The 16,081-nt window shown below is 42.6% G+C and overlaps 1 protein-coding gene across 1 annotated transcript; it reads left to right on the top strand.

The window, feature by feature from the left end:
- Positions 1-12,089: 12,089 nt before the first annotated feature.
- LOC131254230 (uncharacterized) lies at positions 12,090-13,585 on the top strand. Its single transcript, XM_058255227.1, has 3 exons — positions 12,090-12,550; positions 12,704-13,098; positions 13,251-13,585. Exons 1-3 carry the CDS (start codon positions 12,090-12,092, stop codon positions 13,583-13,585), a joined length of 1,191 nt encoding a protein of 396 aa, XP_058111210.1.
- The last annotated feature ends 2,496 nt before the right edge of the window (positions 13,586-16,081 follow it).

Here is a 16,081-nt window from a genome sequence, read left to right as displayed (position 1 = left end):
TATCTGTGTTAAGAAGGAACAGACGATCTACATGCTAGATTTTCGGGTGGGCTCCACACAAAATAATTAGGCCTCACCAATCATATGGGCTAAAGAGAAAAACAGAAAAACAGAAACATCATGACTTGCACTATCCTCCCTGCAGAAAAAATCTCCAAAACCGAAAGTCCCCTACTAGCATGACTTGGACTTCCCCATCTCAACAGAGATTGCACCTCCTCAGAGCTGCATGAAGCCCCCAGACCGAGCTGAACACGCTACCCGAACTCAAATGGAGGATTTGCTGCCCTGTCTGAGCTGGAAATCCCTAAACAGCCGACTCTTTGCACTCTGCATCTGGAGCTGGAAATCCCTTATTAACAGACGGCCTGCAATCACCAAAGCTGATAGCTGCCCCATCAGTTGTTCCTGACAACTCCCAAGCCCACCCTGTCTAAGGGAGGCTCCCCGCGACTGAAATGGAAGGTCGGAAGCTGAGAGTGAGTGAGTGAAATGGCCTGGATTTTAGAATAGAAAAATCTCAAAAAGTTTGACCATGTAATAAATTTTGAGTTCTCCTACACAAAAATGTCAATTCTGCGACCATCAGTATTGCATTTGAAGTTGGATGGACCATTAAAAGAAAATGTCAACGGCTCACATTCAGCCGACAAATCAATGGCTTTGAATCATCCTTTAGCATGTCCAATCCTTTCCTCTTTTTTTCTTTTTTTTTTTGGGGGGCCTTACGTATCAAACACCCTCAAAACGTGACTTGCTATAAATAGTTCTACTAAACTTTGTGGTTTTCGGCCAAAACTAGTAAGCATCCAATTTAGCCACAACAAACCAAATGATGCCTAGTTAAGGAAGGAGCTAAATACAGGAATATACATAACCACAACAAAATGCTTGATACTATTGGACTCAATATCTGAAAACAGGGCAGCATAAAACCTACACCAAAACTCTGGCTTGCATTCATGAACCTTAGCATAGGCTTCTTCCCAGTTTACTCAAAGCCCCTTCATCACCTGCCATAGCAGATCCCAGCAAGCAAACCAGACACCCACACAGAATGATTCCTGAAAGCCCCTAACAACCTCCAAAACCTTAAGAAAAGGATTGAAGGTAACATTCACCACCGCACCAGAGACTCCATGGAAACCACCACCTCAACATCCCATGCCAGCTTGACCTGCAACAGCTCTTTAAACACTTTGGCACAAGCCACTCTTAACAGCCAGAACCCTGTGTAGCCAAAATCCACCACTTCCTGTTTGACCAAGTACCAGCACAACCATTTCACGGTGACAGAGAGCAGCGCGGCAGATAGCATCAAGAAGCAGAGGTGGGTGTCAGAAACGGGAATGCAGCCTCACTAGACTGGGCGTTTCCCCGACCTCACTGAATCCGCTCCCATGCTACCCTAACTTAGGATAGCATTGGAGAATGATGGCCTATGTGAGATGTCCAAATCCCTTAGATGTGTGGCCTTGTGTTGCCACCTGAGAATACAAATCAGCTGAAATGTAAACTTAGGTGGACCACAACATGGACTGTTAGAGTGTTAAAGTTCCTCATGACGATAATACCATTGATATAAACAAAAACAATTGTAATCCCCTTTGCTGAGTATTTCCAGAAGACAGAATGATCTGAGTTTCACTGTTTTTGTAATCCCCTTTGCTGAGTATTTCCAGAAGACAGAATGATCTGAGCTGCACCAGTGAAAAGAAGCAACCCGGATTGCATGAGTTAATTTGTCAAAAAACCATGCACGCGGCGACTGCTTAGGCTATATATATATATAGACTTGCGAAGGCGGCACACTTTCTTTTCCTCCTCCTTTCGGAAAAAACCGGGTGGCAGGCTCATATAGACTTTCTCATGAAGATCACCGTGTAAAAAGGCATTTTTTACATCAAGTTGATCAAGTGGCCAGTCCAAATTTGCTGCAATAGACAAAAGGACATGAATGAAATTCATTTTGACTACAGGAGCGAACGTCTCGGTGTAGTCGATGCCATTGGTCTGAGTAAAGCCTTTTGCAACAAGGCAAGCTTTATACCGATCAACAGTACCATCAGGCTTATGCCTAAGAGTGTACACTCATTTATAACCCACCGCTTGCTTTCCCGTAGGTAAATCAATGAGTTCCTATGTCTGATTTTTCTCCCAGACAGTCATCTCCTCCACCTTAGCATGCCCAGGCCTGTCCAGACCCTTCATTTTCATTTGGGGTTATGTATAATAAATCTAGGCCTGTCCAGACCCTTCATATGACCTAGATGAGGATCAGGATAAAAATCAGGCTGTTCTGCAAATAAGGAGGGCCCCGGTGAAAATCAAGGGTTGCCCACCATTGTTTTGCATCAAGCTGATTTCAAGGCCCTGTAGCTGACACGAGGGAACACAACTGATGCACCGGTTGGATACATATACCATGTGGTGTCTACATCTGTCCGATCCCTTCCTAAGCTTAAGGTGGTACTGGTAGCAGAGGAGCGCTCTTCTTTTTCCACTCGGTCATGGTCTTTTCAGAAAATTCCAAGCAATCATGAGAGCATACCTGAATCCACTCCATCCATCTGGTTTTCATGCTCACATGAGGAGAAGAGACCAAAAGTCAGGCAGATCCAAAACTCAGGTGAGTCACAGCACAAAAAGCAGTCACCATGGAAATTCTACTATTGAAACCATCCTGAGCCAACCATGATTTATATGCCATCCAAACCAATAGCTGGTTGTGCTAGGCCTTTTCCTTAGAGCCTTCAAGAAGACCTAACAGCTTGACCAAGAAATGTGTTGGTACCAGTGGACCAATCTTAGACTATTTTGTCTTATTGTGGGCTGGGCTTGGAATCAGGTCCTCTGTTTATGGATCAGGCCCGAAAGGCCAGGTACAACCCTAGGGCCTGATTGATTGATTGATCATTAGCCCAATTTAGTAGGTTGTGAGATATTTACTAGAAGACTTCCTGCCATGGGATGGCCTGGCCCATCCAACATTAAGTTTGTGGGCTTGGGCCCAAAATGATGGTCAATTACCAAATGGGCAGAGTAGCACCTCCTCACCAACCAAAAACGTGTAGATGCAGACTCTGGAGTAGAACCTAGCTACAAGTATACATACTCCATTCACCACCACTAACCATAACATCCACAGCTACACATGGAAGGATGGCACATCAAAAGGATGGGAAGAGACTGACCTTTCATGTTTGTGTTGAGGTCACTTGTTTTCCCTTTCTTTCTTTATAAAACATGACTTTTACATGCCATTTAGGTCAGTTGGTTCTCATCCTTTGACCAACGTTGTTTCTTGGAAATCCTGGGAATTCAACTGGTGCCCACTGAATGTATGATTTAAATTCTTCTTCCAAAATGTTATAAAATAAAAATAAAGAGGTTACTGTTACTCTTTGACAGGAGGCTTGCGGCCTCTTTTTTTTTTTTTTTTTTTTTGATTCAACGGACGTTTTGTAGTCATCCATAGCCGGTACTCCCACGGAGTCTCACTCTTCCCCGTCTCTTTCTAGCGGACGCCTTTCTTCCTTTCTTTTCAAATAGAGAAGATGACCAATTCCATTTATCATGGGAAGAAACCCGATATCAAAAGCAGAGAAGCAGGGACCCATTGAGAAAGGGCAACAAGCAAAATACGAGAGAAGAAAAAATGAAAATGAAAAAAGACCCAAACAAAAGGCCATGAAAGTGACGGCCTGTGCACCAAAACTTTTCAACATTGAAAGAATCCTAACTGTTCAATAGGTGGTCAACCGAGAAAGGTAACATATTACAGTAACAAGGCCAAATATTATACTTTCATAGTCTCCCAGTCCCGTTGATTTTTTGGAACAGTAAGGCACACCATATCAATGGTTTGGATCATTTGAACCATGATTGTCCAAAAACAGCTCTCCATCATTCCTCTATTTGGAGCAGTAACGAGCATGATTCAATGGTCCACCAGCAGGTACTTACCAACCAAACCCTAGAGATCCAAATCAGCAAATGTCAAATGTTATGACGTGTTTGTATGAACTATTTGGTTGAATTGCACGTACTACTGTGCAAGAAAGTGGATATGACCCAACGCAAATACATCCCGATTTAGTCAATTTCTGCGGACTGAATATACTAAAAAATGGAATTCACATATCAGCCCTTTGACTATTTAACCTTTATTTTTAGGATAATTGACCTTACTTGCCTCGAAGTTTGGGCAAATTACCTAGAACGCTACGACACTCCATATATTCCCTAAAAGGCCTTCTTACAGCTTTTGAAAAATTACTTAGACCAAAATGCCCTTGTCCTTGTTTTAGAAGTTGTACGGTTTTCAGGGAAGAAGAAGTTTTTAATGCCAAGAAAGTGATGTGTACGGAACCCTTTTTTACGTAAGGGCAAGGACCAGGCTCGTGGGGCCCACATTGATGTATGTGTATAATCTATACCGCCCATCCTTTTTGCCGTGTCATTTTAGGTCTAGGGGCCAGATATCAGCCTGATCCAGAGCTTGTATGGGTCACATAATAGAAAATAATGGTAACAATAGAACCCACTGTTGAAACTTTTCAGGCTCACTATGATGTTTGTTAGAAGTGGATACTGCTCAAGTCAGGACATTTTTGGGCCCACGCGGAGCAGGCCGACAAGGTGGACGGAATGGATCACCCCATTGTGGGCGTTAAGATATGGTACCTATGGTTTGGTAGAAAAGGACGTGAACACGTTCAAAACTACGATCCATACAACATGACAATCACGACCCATATAACATAGCAACTACGACCTATGTAAACCACGACCCAAATGGGCCCACACTGATGTATGTGTCGAATCCATTCCGCCCATCCTTTTTGTCATGTCATTTTAGGGCTAGGGCCTAAATATCAGCCCAATCTAGTGCTTTTATGGCCCACAAAATAGAAAATAATGGCGACTGTTGAAAGTTTTCAGGCTCACTGTGATGTTTGTTAGATGTGGACATTGCCCAAGTTAGGACTTTTTGGGTCCACGCCGAGCTGGCCGACAAGGTGGGTGGATCGGATCACCTCATTGTGGGCCTTAAGTTATAGTACCAATGGTTTGGTAGAAAAGGAATTGAAAATGTTGAAAACCACGATCGATACAACATACAACCATGACCCATATAACATAGCAACTACGACCCATGCAAACCATGACCCAAATGGGCCCACACTAATCTATGTGTATAATTCATTCCGCCCATCCTTTTTGTCATGTCATTTTAGAGCTAGGGCCCAAATATCAGCCCGATCCAGTGCTCTTATGGCCTACAAAATAGAAAATAATGGTGACTGTTGAAAGTTTTCAGGCTCACTATGATGTTTGTTAGATGTGGACATTGCCCAAGTTAGGACTTTTTGGGCCCACGTTGAGCTGGCCAACAAGGTAGATGGATCAGATCACTCCATTGTGGGCCTTAAGCTATAGTACTAATGAGTTGGTAGAAAAGGAATTGAACATGTTGAAAATCACGATCCATACAACATGACAACCACGACCCATATAACATGGCAATTACGACCCATGCAAACCACGACCCAAATGGGCCGCAGTTGTATGGATCGTAGTTGTCATGTTATATGGGTCTTAGTTGTCTTGTTATATGTATCTCAGTTGTATGGATCGCAGTTGTCCTGTTATATGGGTCTTAGTTGTCCTATTATATGGGTCTCAGTCGTATGGATCGCAGTTGTCCTGTTATATGGGTCGTACTTATCCAGTTATATGGGTCGCGGTCGCAGTTGTCCTATTGTTTGGGTCTTAGTTGTCCTGTTATATGGGTCTCAGTTGTACGAATCGCAGTTGTCCTGTTATATGGGTCTTAGTTGTGCTGTTATATGGGTCTCAGTTGTATGGATCGTAGTTGTCCTGTTATATGGGTCGCAGTTGTCCTATTATATGGGTCGTGGTCGCAGTTGCCCTGTTATTTAGGTCTTAGTTGTCCTGTTATATGGGTCTCAGTTGTATGGATCGCAGTTGTCCTATTATATGGATCACAGTTATCCTGTTATATAGGTCGCGGTCACAGTTGTCGTGTTATTTGGATCTTAGTTGTCCTATTATATGGGTCTCAATTGTATGGATCGCAGTTGTTCTGTTATATGGGTCGCAGTTATCCTGTTATATGGGTCACAGTCGCAGTTGTCCTGTTATTTGGGTCTTAGTTGTCCTGTTATATGGGTCTCAGTTGTATGGATCGTAGTTGTCCTGTTATATGGATTGCAGTTATCCTGTTATATGAGTCGCGGTCGCAGTTGTCCTGTTATTAGGGTCTTAGTTGTCCTGTTATATGGGTCTCAATTGTATGGATCGCAGTTGTCCTATAATATGGGTCGCAGTTATCCTGTTATATGAGTCGCGGTCCCAGTTGTCCTGTTATTTGGGTCACAGTTGTCCTATTATATGGGTCGTGGTTGTCATGGGTCGTGGATATCATGTTATATATGGCCCACAATGGGGTGATCTGATCCATCCACCTTGTTGGTCAACTTGTCTTGGGCCTAAAAAGTCCTGACTTGGCCCCACATTGATGTATGTGTATAATCCATGCCGCCCATCCTTCTTGCTATGTCATTTTAGGGCTAGGGGCCAAATATCAGCTTGATCCAATGCATTGTCCACTTCTAACAAACATCAATGTGGGCCCAAGTCAGGACTTTTTGGGCCAATGGCTAGTTGGCCAACAAGGCGGATGGATCAGATCACCCCATTGTGGGCCATATATAACATGATAACCATGAGCCATGACGACCACAACCCATATAACAGGACAACTGCGACCCAAATAACAGGACAACTGCGACCGCGACCCATATAATATGATAACTGTGACCCAAATAACAGGACAAATGCGATCTATACAACTGAGACCCATATAACAGGACAACTAAGACCCATATAACAAGACAACTGCAACTGCAACCCATATAACAGGATAACTACAACCCATATAATAGGACAACTACGACCGCGACCCATATAATAGGATAACTGTGACCCATATAACAGGACAACTGCAATCTATACAACTGAGACCCATATAACAGGACAACTAAGACCCATATAACAAGACAACTGCGACCCATATAACAGGACAACTGCGATCCATACAACTGAGACCCATATAATAGGATAACTAAGACCCATATAACAGGACAACTGCGACCACGACCCATATAACAGGATAACTGCGACCCATAAAATAGGACAACTGCGATCCATACAACTGAGACCCATATAACAGGACAACTAAGACCCATATAACAGGACAACTGCGACCACGACCCATATAACAGGATAACTGTGACCCATATAACAGGACAACTGCGATCCGTACAATTAAGACCCATATAACAGGATAACTAAGACTCAAACAATAGGACAACTGCGACCGCGACCTATATAATAGGATAACTACAACCCATATAACAGGACAACTGCGATCCATACAACTGAAACCCATATAACAGGACAACTAAGACCCATATAACATGACAACTACGATCCATACAACTGTGGCCCATTTGGGTCGTTTGCATGGGTCATAGTTGTCATGTTATATGGGTCGTGGTTGTCATGTTGTATGGATTGTGGTTTTCAACATGTTCAATTCCTTTTCTACCAAACCATTGGTACCATAACTTAAGGCCCACAATGGGGGTGATCTGATCCATCCACCTTGTTGGCCAGCTCGGAGTGGGCCCAAAAGGTCCTAACTTAGGCAATGTCCACATCTAACAAACATTACAGTGAGCCTGGAAACTTTCAACAGTCATCATTATTTTCTATTTCGTGGGCCATAAAAGCACTGGATCGGGTTGATATTTGGGCCAAAGCCCTAAAATGACATGATAAAAAGGATGGGCGGAATAGATTATACAGATACATCAGTGTGGGCCCATTTGGGTCGTGGTTTGCATAGGTCGTAGTTGCTATGTTATATGGGTCGTGGTTGTCATGTTGTATGGATCGTGGTTTTGAACGTGTTCACATCCTTTTCTACCAAACCATTGGTACCATAGCTTAAGGCCCACAATGGAGTGATCCATTCCGTCCACCTTGTCAACCTGCTCCGCGTGGGCCTAAAAAAGTCCTGACTTGGGCAGTGTCCACTTCTAACAAACATCACAATAAGCTTGAAAAGTTTTAACAGTGGGTTCCATTGTCACCATTATTTTCTATTATGTGACCCACACAAGCTCTGGATCAGGCTGATATCTGGCCCCTAGCCCTAAAATGGCATGGCAAAAAGGATGGTCGGCATAGATTATACACATACATCAATGTGGGCCCCACGAGCTTAGTCCTTGCCCGCACGTAAAAAAGGGTTCCGTACACATCACTTTCTTGGCATTAAATACGACGTAACTTCTTCTTCCCTGGAAAACTGTACAACTACTAAAACAAGGACAAGGGCATTTTGGTCCAAGTAATTTTTCAAAAGCTGTCAGAAGGCCCTTTAGGGAATATATGGAGTGTCCTAGCGTTCCAGGTAATTTGCCCAAACTTTGAGGCGAGTACGGTCAATTTCCCTTATTTTTTTTCCCACTTTGATTACTTGCAGTCTCTTTATCTCCATGGGCCATTTATATAGATCTTTGAGGTAACCACCATCTACTATGTACAGGGGAGTAAATGGATCGGGTCAAGTTAAAGGGAGGACTTATACCCCACCCATTTAAAAATCAGGTTAGAATTTTAGACCACACAACCCATCAAAATTCGGGTCAGGCCGTGATTGGCTCTAAGTAAAAAAAAAATAACCAATGTGTTGTCAATAGTAGCTGACCCTTTTGTTTAATGAGTCGGGTGCGAGTAGACCTAACCTCAGTTTCATAAAGCGGAAGCAATTCATGTATTTATTATATCCACATTGTTCATCCATTTTTTGGGATATTTCAGAGCATTATCCGAAAACTGAATCATATCCAAAGATCAACTGGACTACACCACGAATAACAGTGGGGATAATAATTTTCACCATTAAAAATTTCGTAGGGCCCACCTGAACGTTTATTTTCCATCCAATCTATTCATAATGTCACAAAGACCTCGATGAAGAGGAAAAGCAAATTTCATATCGATCCAAAACTTCTGTGACCCTTAAAAGGGTTTTAATGGTAGACGTTCAATCCCTCACTGCTTTTTACAGTTTGGTCCACTTGATAGTGAGATTTGTCTTATTTTTTTGTCTCAAACCTTAAGACGAGGTAAAAAAATGGATGGACGGTTTGGATATAACACATACCTCATGATTAGACCCACAGACCGACGTCAATACACCAGCTATATAGCTGGTGTGTGGTACACCAGCCAATCCTCTTCCATTCAACACAAGGGCACAACATCTTGATTTGATAGAATACAGTAAACCCTTCCGAAGTCATATATTTGCATCTCTTGCAAATTTGTTTTCATAGTGCATTCTCACTTTATGCCACAGTTTTTTTCCACAAAGGTTTTTTCATGTAATTTTGGATTGTTTTATGTTTGGATTTGCTTGTACGATTGTGATTACTTTGTTTGATCCCACTCCATGTGCTTCCGCGAGTCCCAACAAGTAGTATCAAAGATAACGTTGGGAAGTGTATCAAATCTGAAGACAAGGCAAAGCCATTAGCGTTCTTCGTGCGGCTCATTTTTGACTTTCTTCTTAACAGCGTCCTAAAATGGATGAAGAAAAACAAGTTATGTCTCGTATGCCTTATTTGAGTATTGTTGGCAACTTAATGTATGCCATGGTTTGTACGAGATCAGATTTTTCACGTGCAATGGGTGTTGTTAGCAGATACATATCTAACATCGGCAAGCAATATTGAGAGGTAGTGAAATGGCTACTTCGATATATTTGAGGTACGCATGACTTCGTCTTGACATTTGAAAAATCATGGGACAAGTTAATAGGTTATGTGGATTCAGATTATACCGGCAATGTGGATAATAAAAGGTTGTCTTCTGGTTATTCATTTGTGATAGTGGGTGGAGCGATTAATTGGATATCGAAGTTTTAATATGTGATAGCTCTTTTCACAACCGAAGCTGAGTATATGACAATGACAAAAGTATTTAAAGAAGCGGTTTAATTAAGGGGAATGATAAATCAGTTGGGACTTCAATAAGAAGTCAGTTAATTGTGACAACGAAAGTGTGATCAATTTGGCAAAGAACATTGTTTACCATTCTAGAACTAAACATATTAATGTGCATAATCATTTTATTTGATAAGTGCTAGAGGAAGGCGGAGTGACCCTCTAGAAGATACATACAAGCATGAATCCAATGGATATGCTTACCAAGGTAGTTCCTACAAAGAAGTTTGGGTTATATGCAGCTTCTCTAGGTCTAGCAAAAATTGAGTGAATATAGAGTATGCACAAGAAGTGATGATTGTGGAGGTATGATGGGGCGAAATAGACATGGAGGATTAAGCGTGGCATGTTGTAGCAGGAAGATTAGAGTCATGGTGGAGATTGTTGAAAATTGAATGCCTCAAATCTATGCTAAAACAGGGGCCTTCTACCAGTCAATAGTTCGGTCAACCAATCAAATGATATCGAATTAATTCCATTTTTTAGCAAAACTCTTTGGATAGTTTTTGGTGTTTTCGACATATCAAAAATTCTAGTCGACCAATCAAAGGGTTTTAACCGATAAACTCAACATGCTGACGTGTTGCACAATTTTGCGCATTTTTTCTTGAATTATTTATATTTCCGTCTTTGCTCAAATACATGGGTGTAAACAGGATTATGGTTAATGTAAGTTATGCTTAAGGGTTTAAGAGTGTTTTGAAGAGATAAAAGGCTCGGGATTTTCTTTTTGGGGCTTCGATCAGTAATATTTCATATCTTGTAACTCCATTTTTCATAATACATTCTCGCTTTGCGTTGTGTTTTTTTCAGCAAGAGTTTTTCCACGTAAATTTAGATTATGTTCTATTTAGATTTGATTGTGCAATTGTGATTACTTTGTTTAACACTTGGCATGTTTTGGCTAGTCCCAATAGCAATCAAGTACATTTGTATGACCGCAGAGCTGCCCATCAACCGGATAGGCTATGCATGTAGGTTTGGGCATAGAGTCGAGTCGGACCAAGATAAAGGCTGGCCCGACTCGATCTGATTTTGAAATAGGCCTGACCCGAACTTGACTTAACTCGGTACCGAGTCCAGCACACCTGAACCAATCCCAATCTAGGTCTGTCCTAGATTAATCCAAACCGAATTTGACCCGGTAAAAAGTATGAGTTAGTTCGAGTTGGTACTAATTTGGATCGAGAGATGAGGGAGGGAGGGAATGTAGAGGGGAGAGAGAGAGAGAGCAAGAGAGAGAGAGAGAGAGAGAGAGAGAGACGAGGGTTGCGATGGGTGGTTGTCGGGCTTAGAAGAGGAGGGTGTGGGAGGGAGTAGAGAGGAGAGAGAGGAGGAGGAAGGGGAGGGTGGTGATGGTGGTGGGTGGTTACCGACCTTGGAAGAGGAGGATGATGAGGGAGGAAGAGAAAGTTTGAGATTGGGGTGGGTTGGTATAGGAATAGAGATACTTAAGATTTAGAGTTTTTAATTATATATACACCCAAATCCGAGTCGAATTGGTTTCGGATCGAGTTTTGGGTCGAGTTACTGGGTAAATCGAACTCGACTCGGTTTGAGTTCGGATTGGGCAAAGCTCACTCAGTTCGGACCAACTCACCCATTCGGTTCGAATCGAGTCGGGTCCGAACGAGTCCGACGAGTCAAGTTAGTTAAGTTGAGTCATCCCGTGCCCAACTCTATATGCATGTATATTTACAATAGATGCAGGAGATTTATTGGAAGCAAAAGGCCAGAATTGACTGGCTAGCAGAAGGCGACAGAAACACAAAATTTTTCCATGCTTCTGCGGCTGCAAAACACCGCAGGTCTCTTATTTACAAGATTACGACAATTTCGGGCTAAGATATTGAAGATCCAGAAGGTATAAAAGTTGAGGTGGTGGATTTTTTCAAGCAGCAGTTTAGCGCCTCAGTTGTTTCAGATGCACGCAACAATGTTCAGATCATCCCGCAGTTGGTTTCTCAGCAATAGAATCATAAGTTAATGGCTCTTCCGACTCTTCTAGAGGTGAAAAAGGCCATTGACTCTATTCTCACGGGTGCCACAGCGAGGCCGGATGGATTCTCAAGCGTGTTTTTTGTTTCTTGTTGGGATACGGTGGGCCGAGATATCCAGAACGCCATCATTCATCTCTGTCAAGGCGGTAATATTCCTAGGTTCGTTACTACTTCTCTCATCTGTTTAATCCTGAAGAAGCAATCTCCAAAGAAGCTTTCAGACTACCGTCCTATAAGTTTATGCAATTGCCTTTACAAGATTTTGGCTAATATTGTGGCCACTAGATTGAGTGACATCCTTCCGTCGATCATGTCCATGGAGCAAGGGTCTTTCATCTTGGGTCGCCTCATTTCTGAAAACATCGCTCTCAGCCAGAAGCTCTTTAGGGACATTTCTAAGAAAGTCCGGGGTGGTAACATCATTCTTAAGTTGGACATGGAGAAAGCGTATGATAGGGTTGATTGACACTTCCTTAAGCAGGTCCTTTTTCGATACGGGTTCGGTAAAAGCTGGGTTGGCTTGGTGGAGAAATGTTAGGCTAACAATTGGTTCTCCGTAATACTCAATGGGGAGGTGACTGGTTTCTTCAAATCATCCAGAGGATTAGGGCAGGGAGATCCTCTATCCCCTGCACTTTTCATTATCGTAGTGGAGGCCCTTAGTAGGGGCCTTAAGTCCTTGTTGGATCAAGGCCAGTGCATCCCTTTCAAAACCCGCAGGGGCTACCCGCGTGTTTCCCACCTCCTATATGCCGACGATACCCACCTATTCCTTAATGGGGGTCTCGCCTCTCTTCGGGTCATAAGAGACTTTCTCGACATTTATCAAGCATCTTTAGGCCAAAGCATTAATCTTAGCAAAAGCTATTTTGTCTGCGCTGACAAGATGCTAGCATCTAGGGTAAGAGTCATCGAGGAAGTCTTAGGGATTTCCAGGTCCTCCTCAACATTTACATATCTGGGAGTTCCAATCTTGGCGGGAAGAGTAAAATCTAGTATGTTTCAACCTTTGATGGACAAAATAAAAGGGCGAATCTAGGGATGGCAGGCTAGGATTCTCTCGCAGGCAGGTAGAATGGTCCTCATCAAACATGTTATGGGAAGCATCCCTATCCACTCTCTTGCGGTGGCACATATTCCTTTGCAGGTGCTGCATTCTTTGGATGTGGTTCTGCAACTTTTTTTTGGGGATGGTCGCAAGGTAAAAGGAAACTACACTGGATGAATTGGAAGAGAATGGTAGTTCCTCTTGAAGAGGGTGGGCTGGGTTTTAAGAGGCTTCATGAGGTCATGCAAGCCTTCCATTTGAAGATGGCGTGGAGTATCCTCTTTGAGAAGACCGATAGCTTGTGGGGCAACTACATGGCTGCTAAATATAATCTTTTTCTGCATCCAGACAGGACAAATAGGCGATGCTCCTTTACTTCCCCTCTCTGGATTCGAATTCAGGCCCAACTTTCCCTCATGACTCCGCTTGTTTAGCGGCGGATCGGGTAGGGGGTTTGTCTCCTGTGGTTGGAAAACTGGATGGGGCTAGGCCCGCTGAAGGATCTCGCAGTCACTCCCATCCCTGATGGTGTCCTGATACCTTTTTCTGGCTAATGTCCCCATCTGGCAAGTTCACAGTCAGCTTGGTTAGAAACATTTGTAGGTCTCCTTCTCTGCCAATGGTTTGGTCCAGAAACTTGTGGATCGGTGTGCTGCCACCTAAAATATCTTTGCTAGCGTGGAAGATCCTTTAGAATGTAGTTCCGGTGGACGACGCGATTCAGTCCAAGGGCGTGTAGCTAGCTTCAGCATGTGTCTGCCGTGGGTTCGAGAATCCGGACCAAAAATCTCTCGAGACCATCTCTCATCTCTTCCTTCATAGTCGCATGGCGAAGGCACTCTGGCGTCACGTGGGTGACCTCCTCCACATCCCAATTATGCCAGCCCATTTATTCAGTTGTCAGATGGCGCAGTGGAAGAGCGCATCCTCTGCCTCAAGTAGGATATCTGATGCGCACAGAGTAGCCCTTTCTATGCTGGGTGGTGTGGAAAGCCCGCAATGCTGCTAGGGTTGATAACAAAATAGCTTCCTTTCTCACTGTAACGGCTCAGAAAAATCCGTACAAAGACCCAAGTACCACCTCAGGCAGAAATCACTAAGGACCGAATCCTTTAAAAATTAGACGAAAAGTAATTAAGTACTAAACCGAATTAATTGGTAGTTAGCTTGAACAACTTTTTATATGAACTACAAGACCCAAAACTAGTAGAATCGCTAACGTTACATTACCTAGAAACCTATGATCAATCCTAAAACCCGGTTGCTCTCGGGAGCATCTTGAAACTCCGTATTAGACCTGGACCACGCGTCGAAATTTTGAGTGATGAGAAACTATACGCTTATGACCGCCTTACTAGGCTTGACAACGATGTCGGAAATCAAGTCCAAATAGTATCCCGAAATGCACAACTTGAGCCTGGAGCGAAGTGTGTGAGAAACCCGAGTATCTTTAGAAAATAGATTCAAACTTAAATAATCTGGGTCGTTCTCTCGCAGGTCAAATCTAAGGTTTCAGACCATCAGATTCTGACCCAACTACACCCTTGGATCAGGAAAATTTCCCTACACAGGCCAGTGTACTTATGGCCCTGATCGAGTGTCGTCGACCGTTAAACTGAATCAGGTCTACTGTTGTCAATCCATTAATCTGATCAAATAAAAAACTTAACCTGACTTAGATCCAATGTCAGGGAACTTTTCCTAGACCGTACACAGAAAATGGGCCTCTAGATGAGCTCCATTGGACCGAAACAGCTGCTTTTTGGCTATAACCTAAGTATGCTATGGCCTTGGGGCCATTGAGACCAGTTCTAGGCCTATATAAGGACCTTAAACCCTCTCTCCCATGTCATACGAATTCTATAAACCCTAAGGGAGAAATGAGAGAAAAGAGAAGGAGAAAGTGAGGAGAAGTGAGAGAGAGCTTGAGATTGTTGCTGGGATTCAATCCTGCCACTCCACATGCTGAATTACCCCATCAGTGTCGCTATACCAGCGATACCAATTTCATTTTGGGTAAGAAATCCTAACCCTAATCAGTTTTAGGTATCCAAGTTGATGAATTGACAAAATAGCTAACCTATTTCGTGATTCAGGTAACCGTTGTGTCATAGACAAAGACGTGGTATTCAAACTGAGTTCGATACGAGTATATCGGTGAAAGGTGTGGATTATAAATGTTTAGGTTATGGTTTTCAAGGCCTTCAATGTCAGTAATGATGTGTGACTGACTTGATTTTTGTCATATGTGCTTAGATACGATGCTTTCCGTGTATTACACATATATATGAACTATGTTGAATATAATGCATTCTATGTGTTCGTTGAAATGTTTGAATGAATATGAAATTATGATTTGTGCTTGCCATGCTTATTAATTGAGAATACATGATCGTTGTATGTCTGGCAACTCCTTTGTGAAAGGATTCGCCATAATATACGTTATAACTAATATACTACATACATGTTATAATGTGCAGTCTAAGTATTTGGTAAATTATCTGAATGATTAATTGTTTGATGAAATGTATTTATTAAAGGTGTTGAGATAAGATTCTCAATCACCTTAGCTATTTGAATAAATTTCTCCATGTAATTTACATTAGGCTTAGTGATTCATGTATGAAATGCTTATGTATGATGACATGTGCACTGTGTTTGTTAAAATGCTCAAATGTGATTTATATTTGAATTGGTCGTGAAGTGTTATGTTGACTACCATATATGAATGTTTATTGTGTTGGAGTATGATTGGGACTGATACGTAGTCCAGGCAATCGATAAAAGGTTCCGACCGAGTGGCTGACTTAGCTTCGCCACACGGACACGTTCAATGAATCTGAGTCATACGATGACTATCGACAGTGGTTAGGCCACATGGAGTGCGTATGTGCTCCACGTCGATTAGATTAGCATGCGCTCATACCAAT

The sequence above is a fragment of the Magnolia sinica genome, chromosome 8 (assembly GCF_029962835.1).
Source record: "Magnolia sinica isolate HGM2019 chromosome 8, MsV1, whole genome shotgun sequence".
Taxonomy (NCBI): Eukaryota; Viridiplantae; Streptophyta; class Magnoliopsida; order Magnoliales; family Magnoliaceae; genus Magnolia; species Magnolia sinica.
This window is presented reverse-complemented; position numbering and strand designations above follow the sequence as displayed.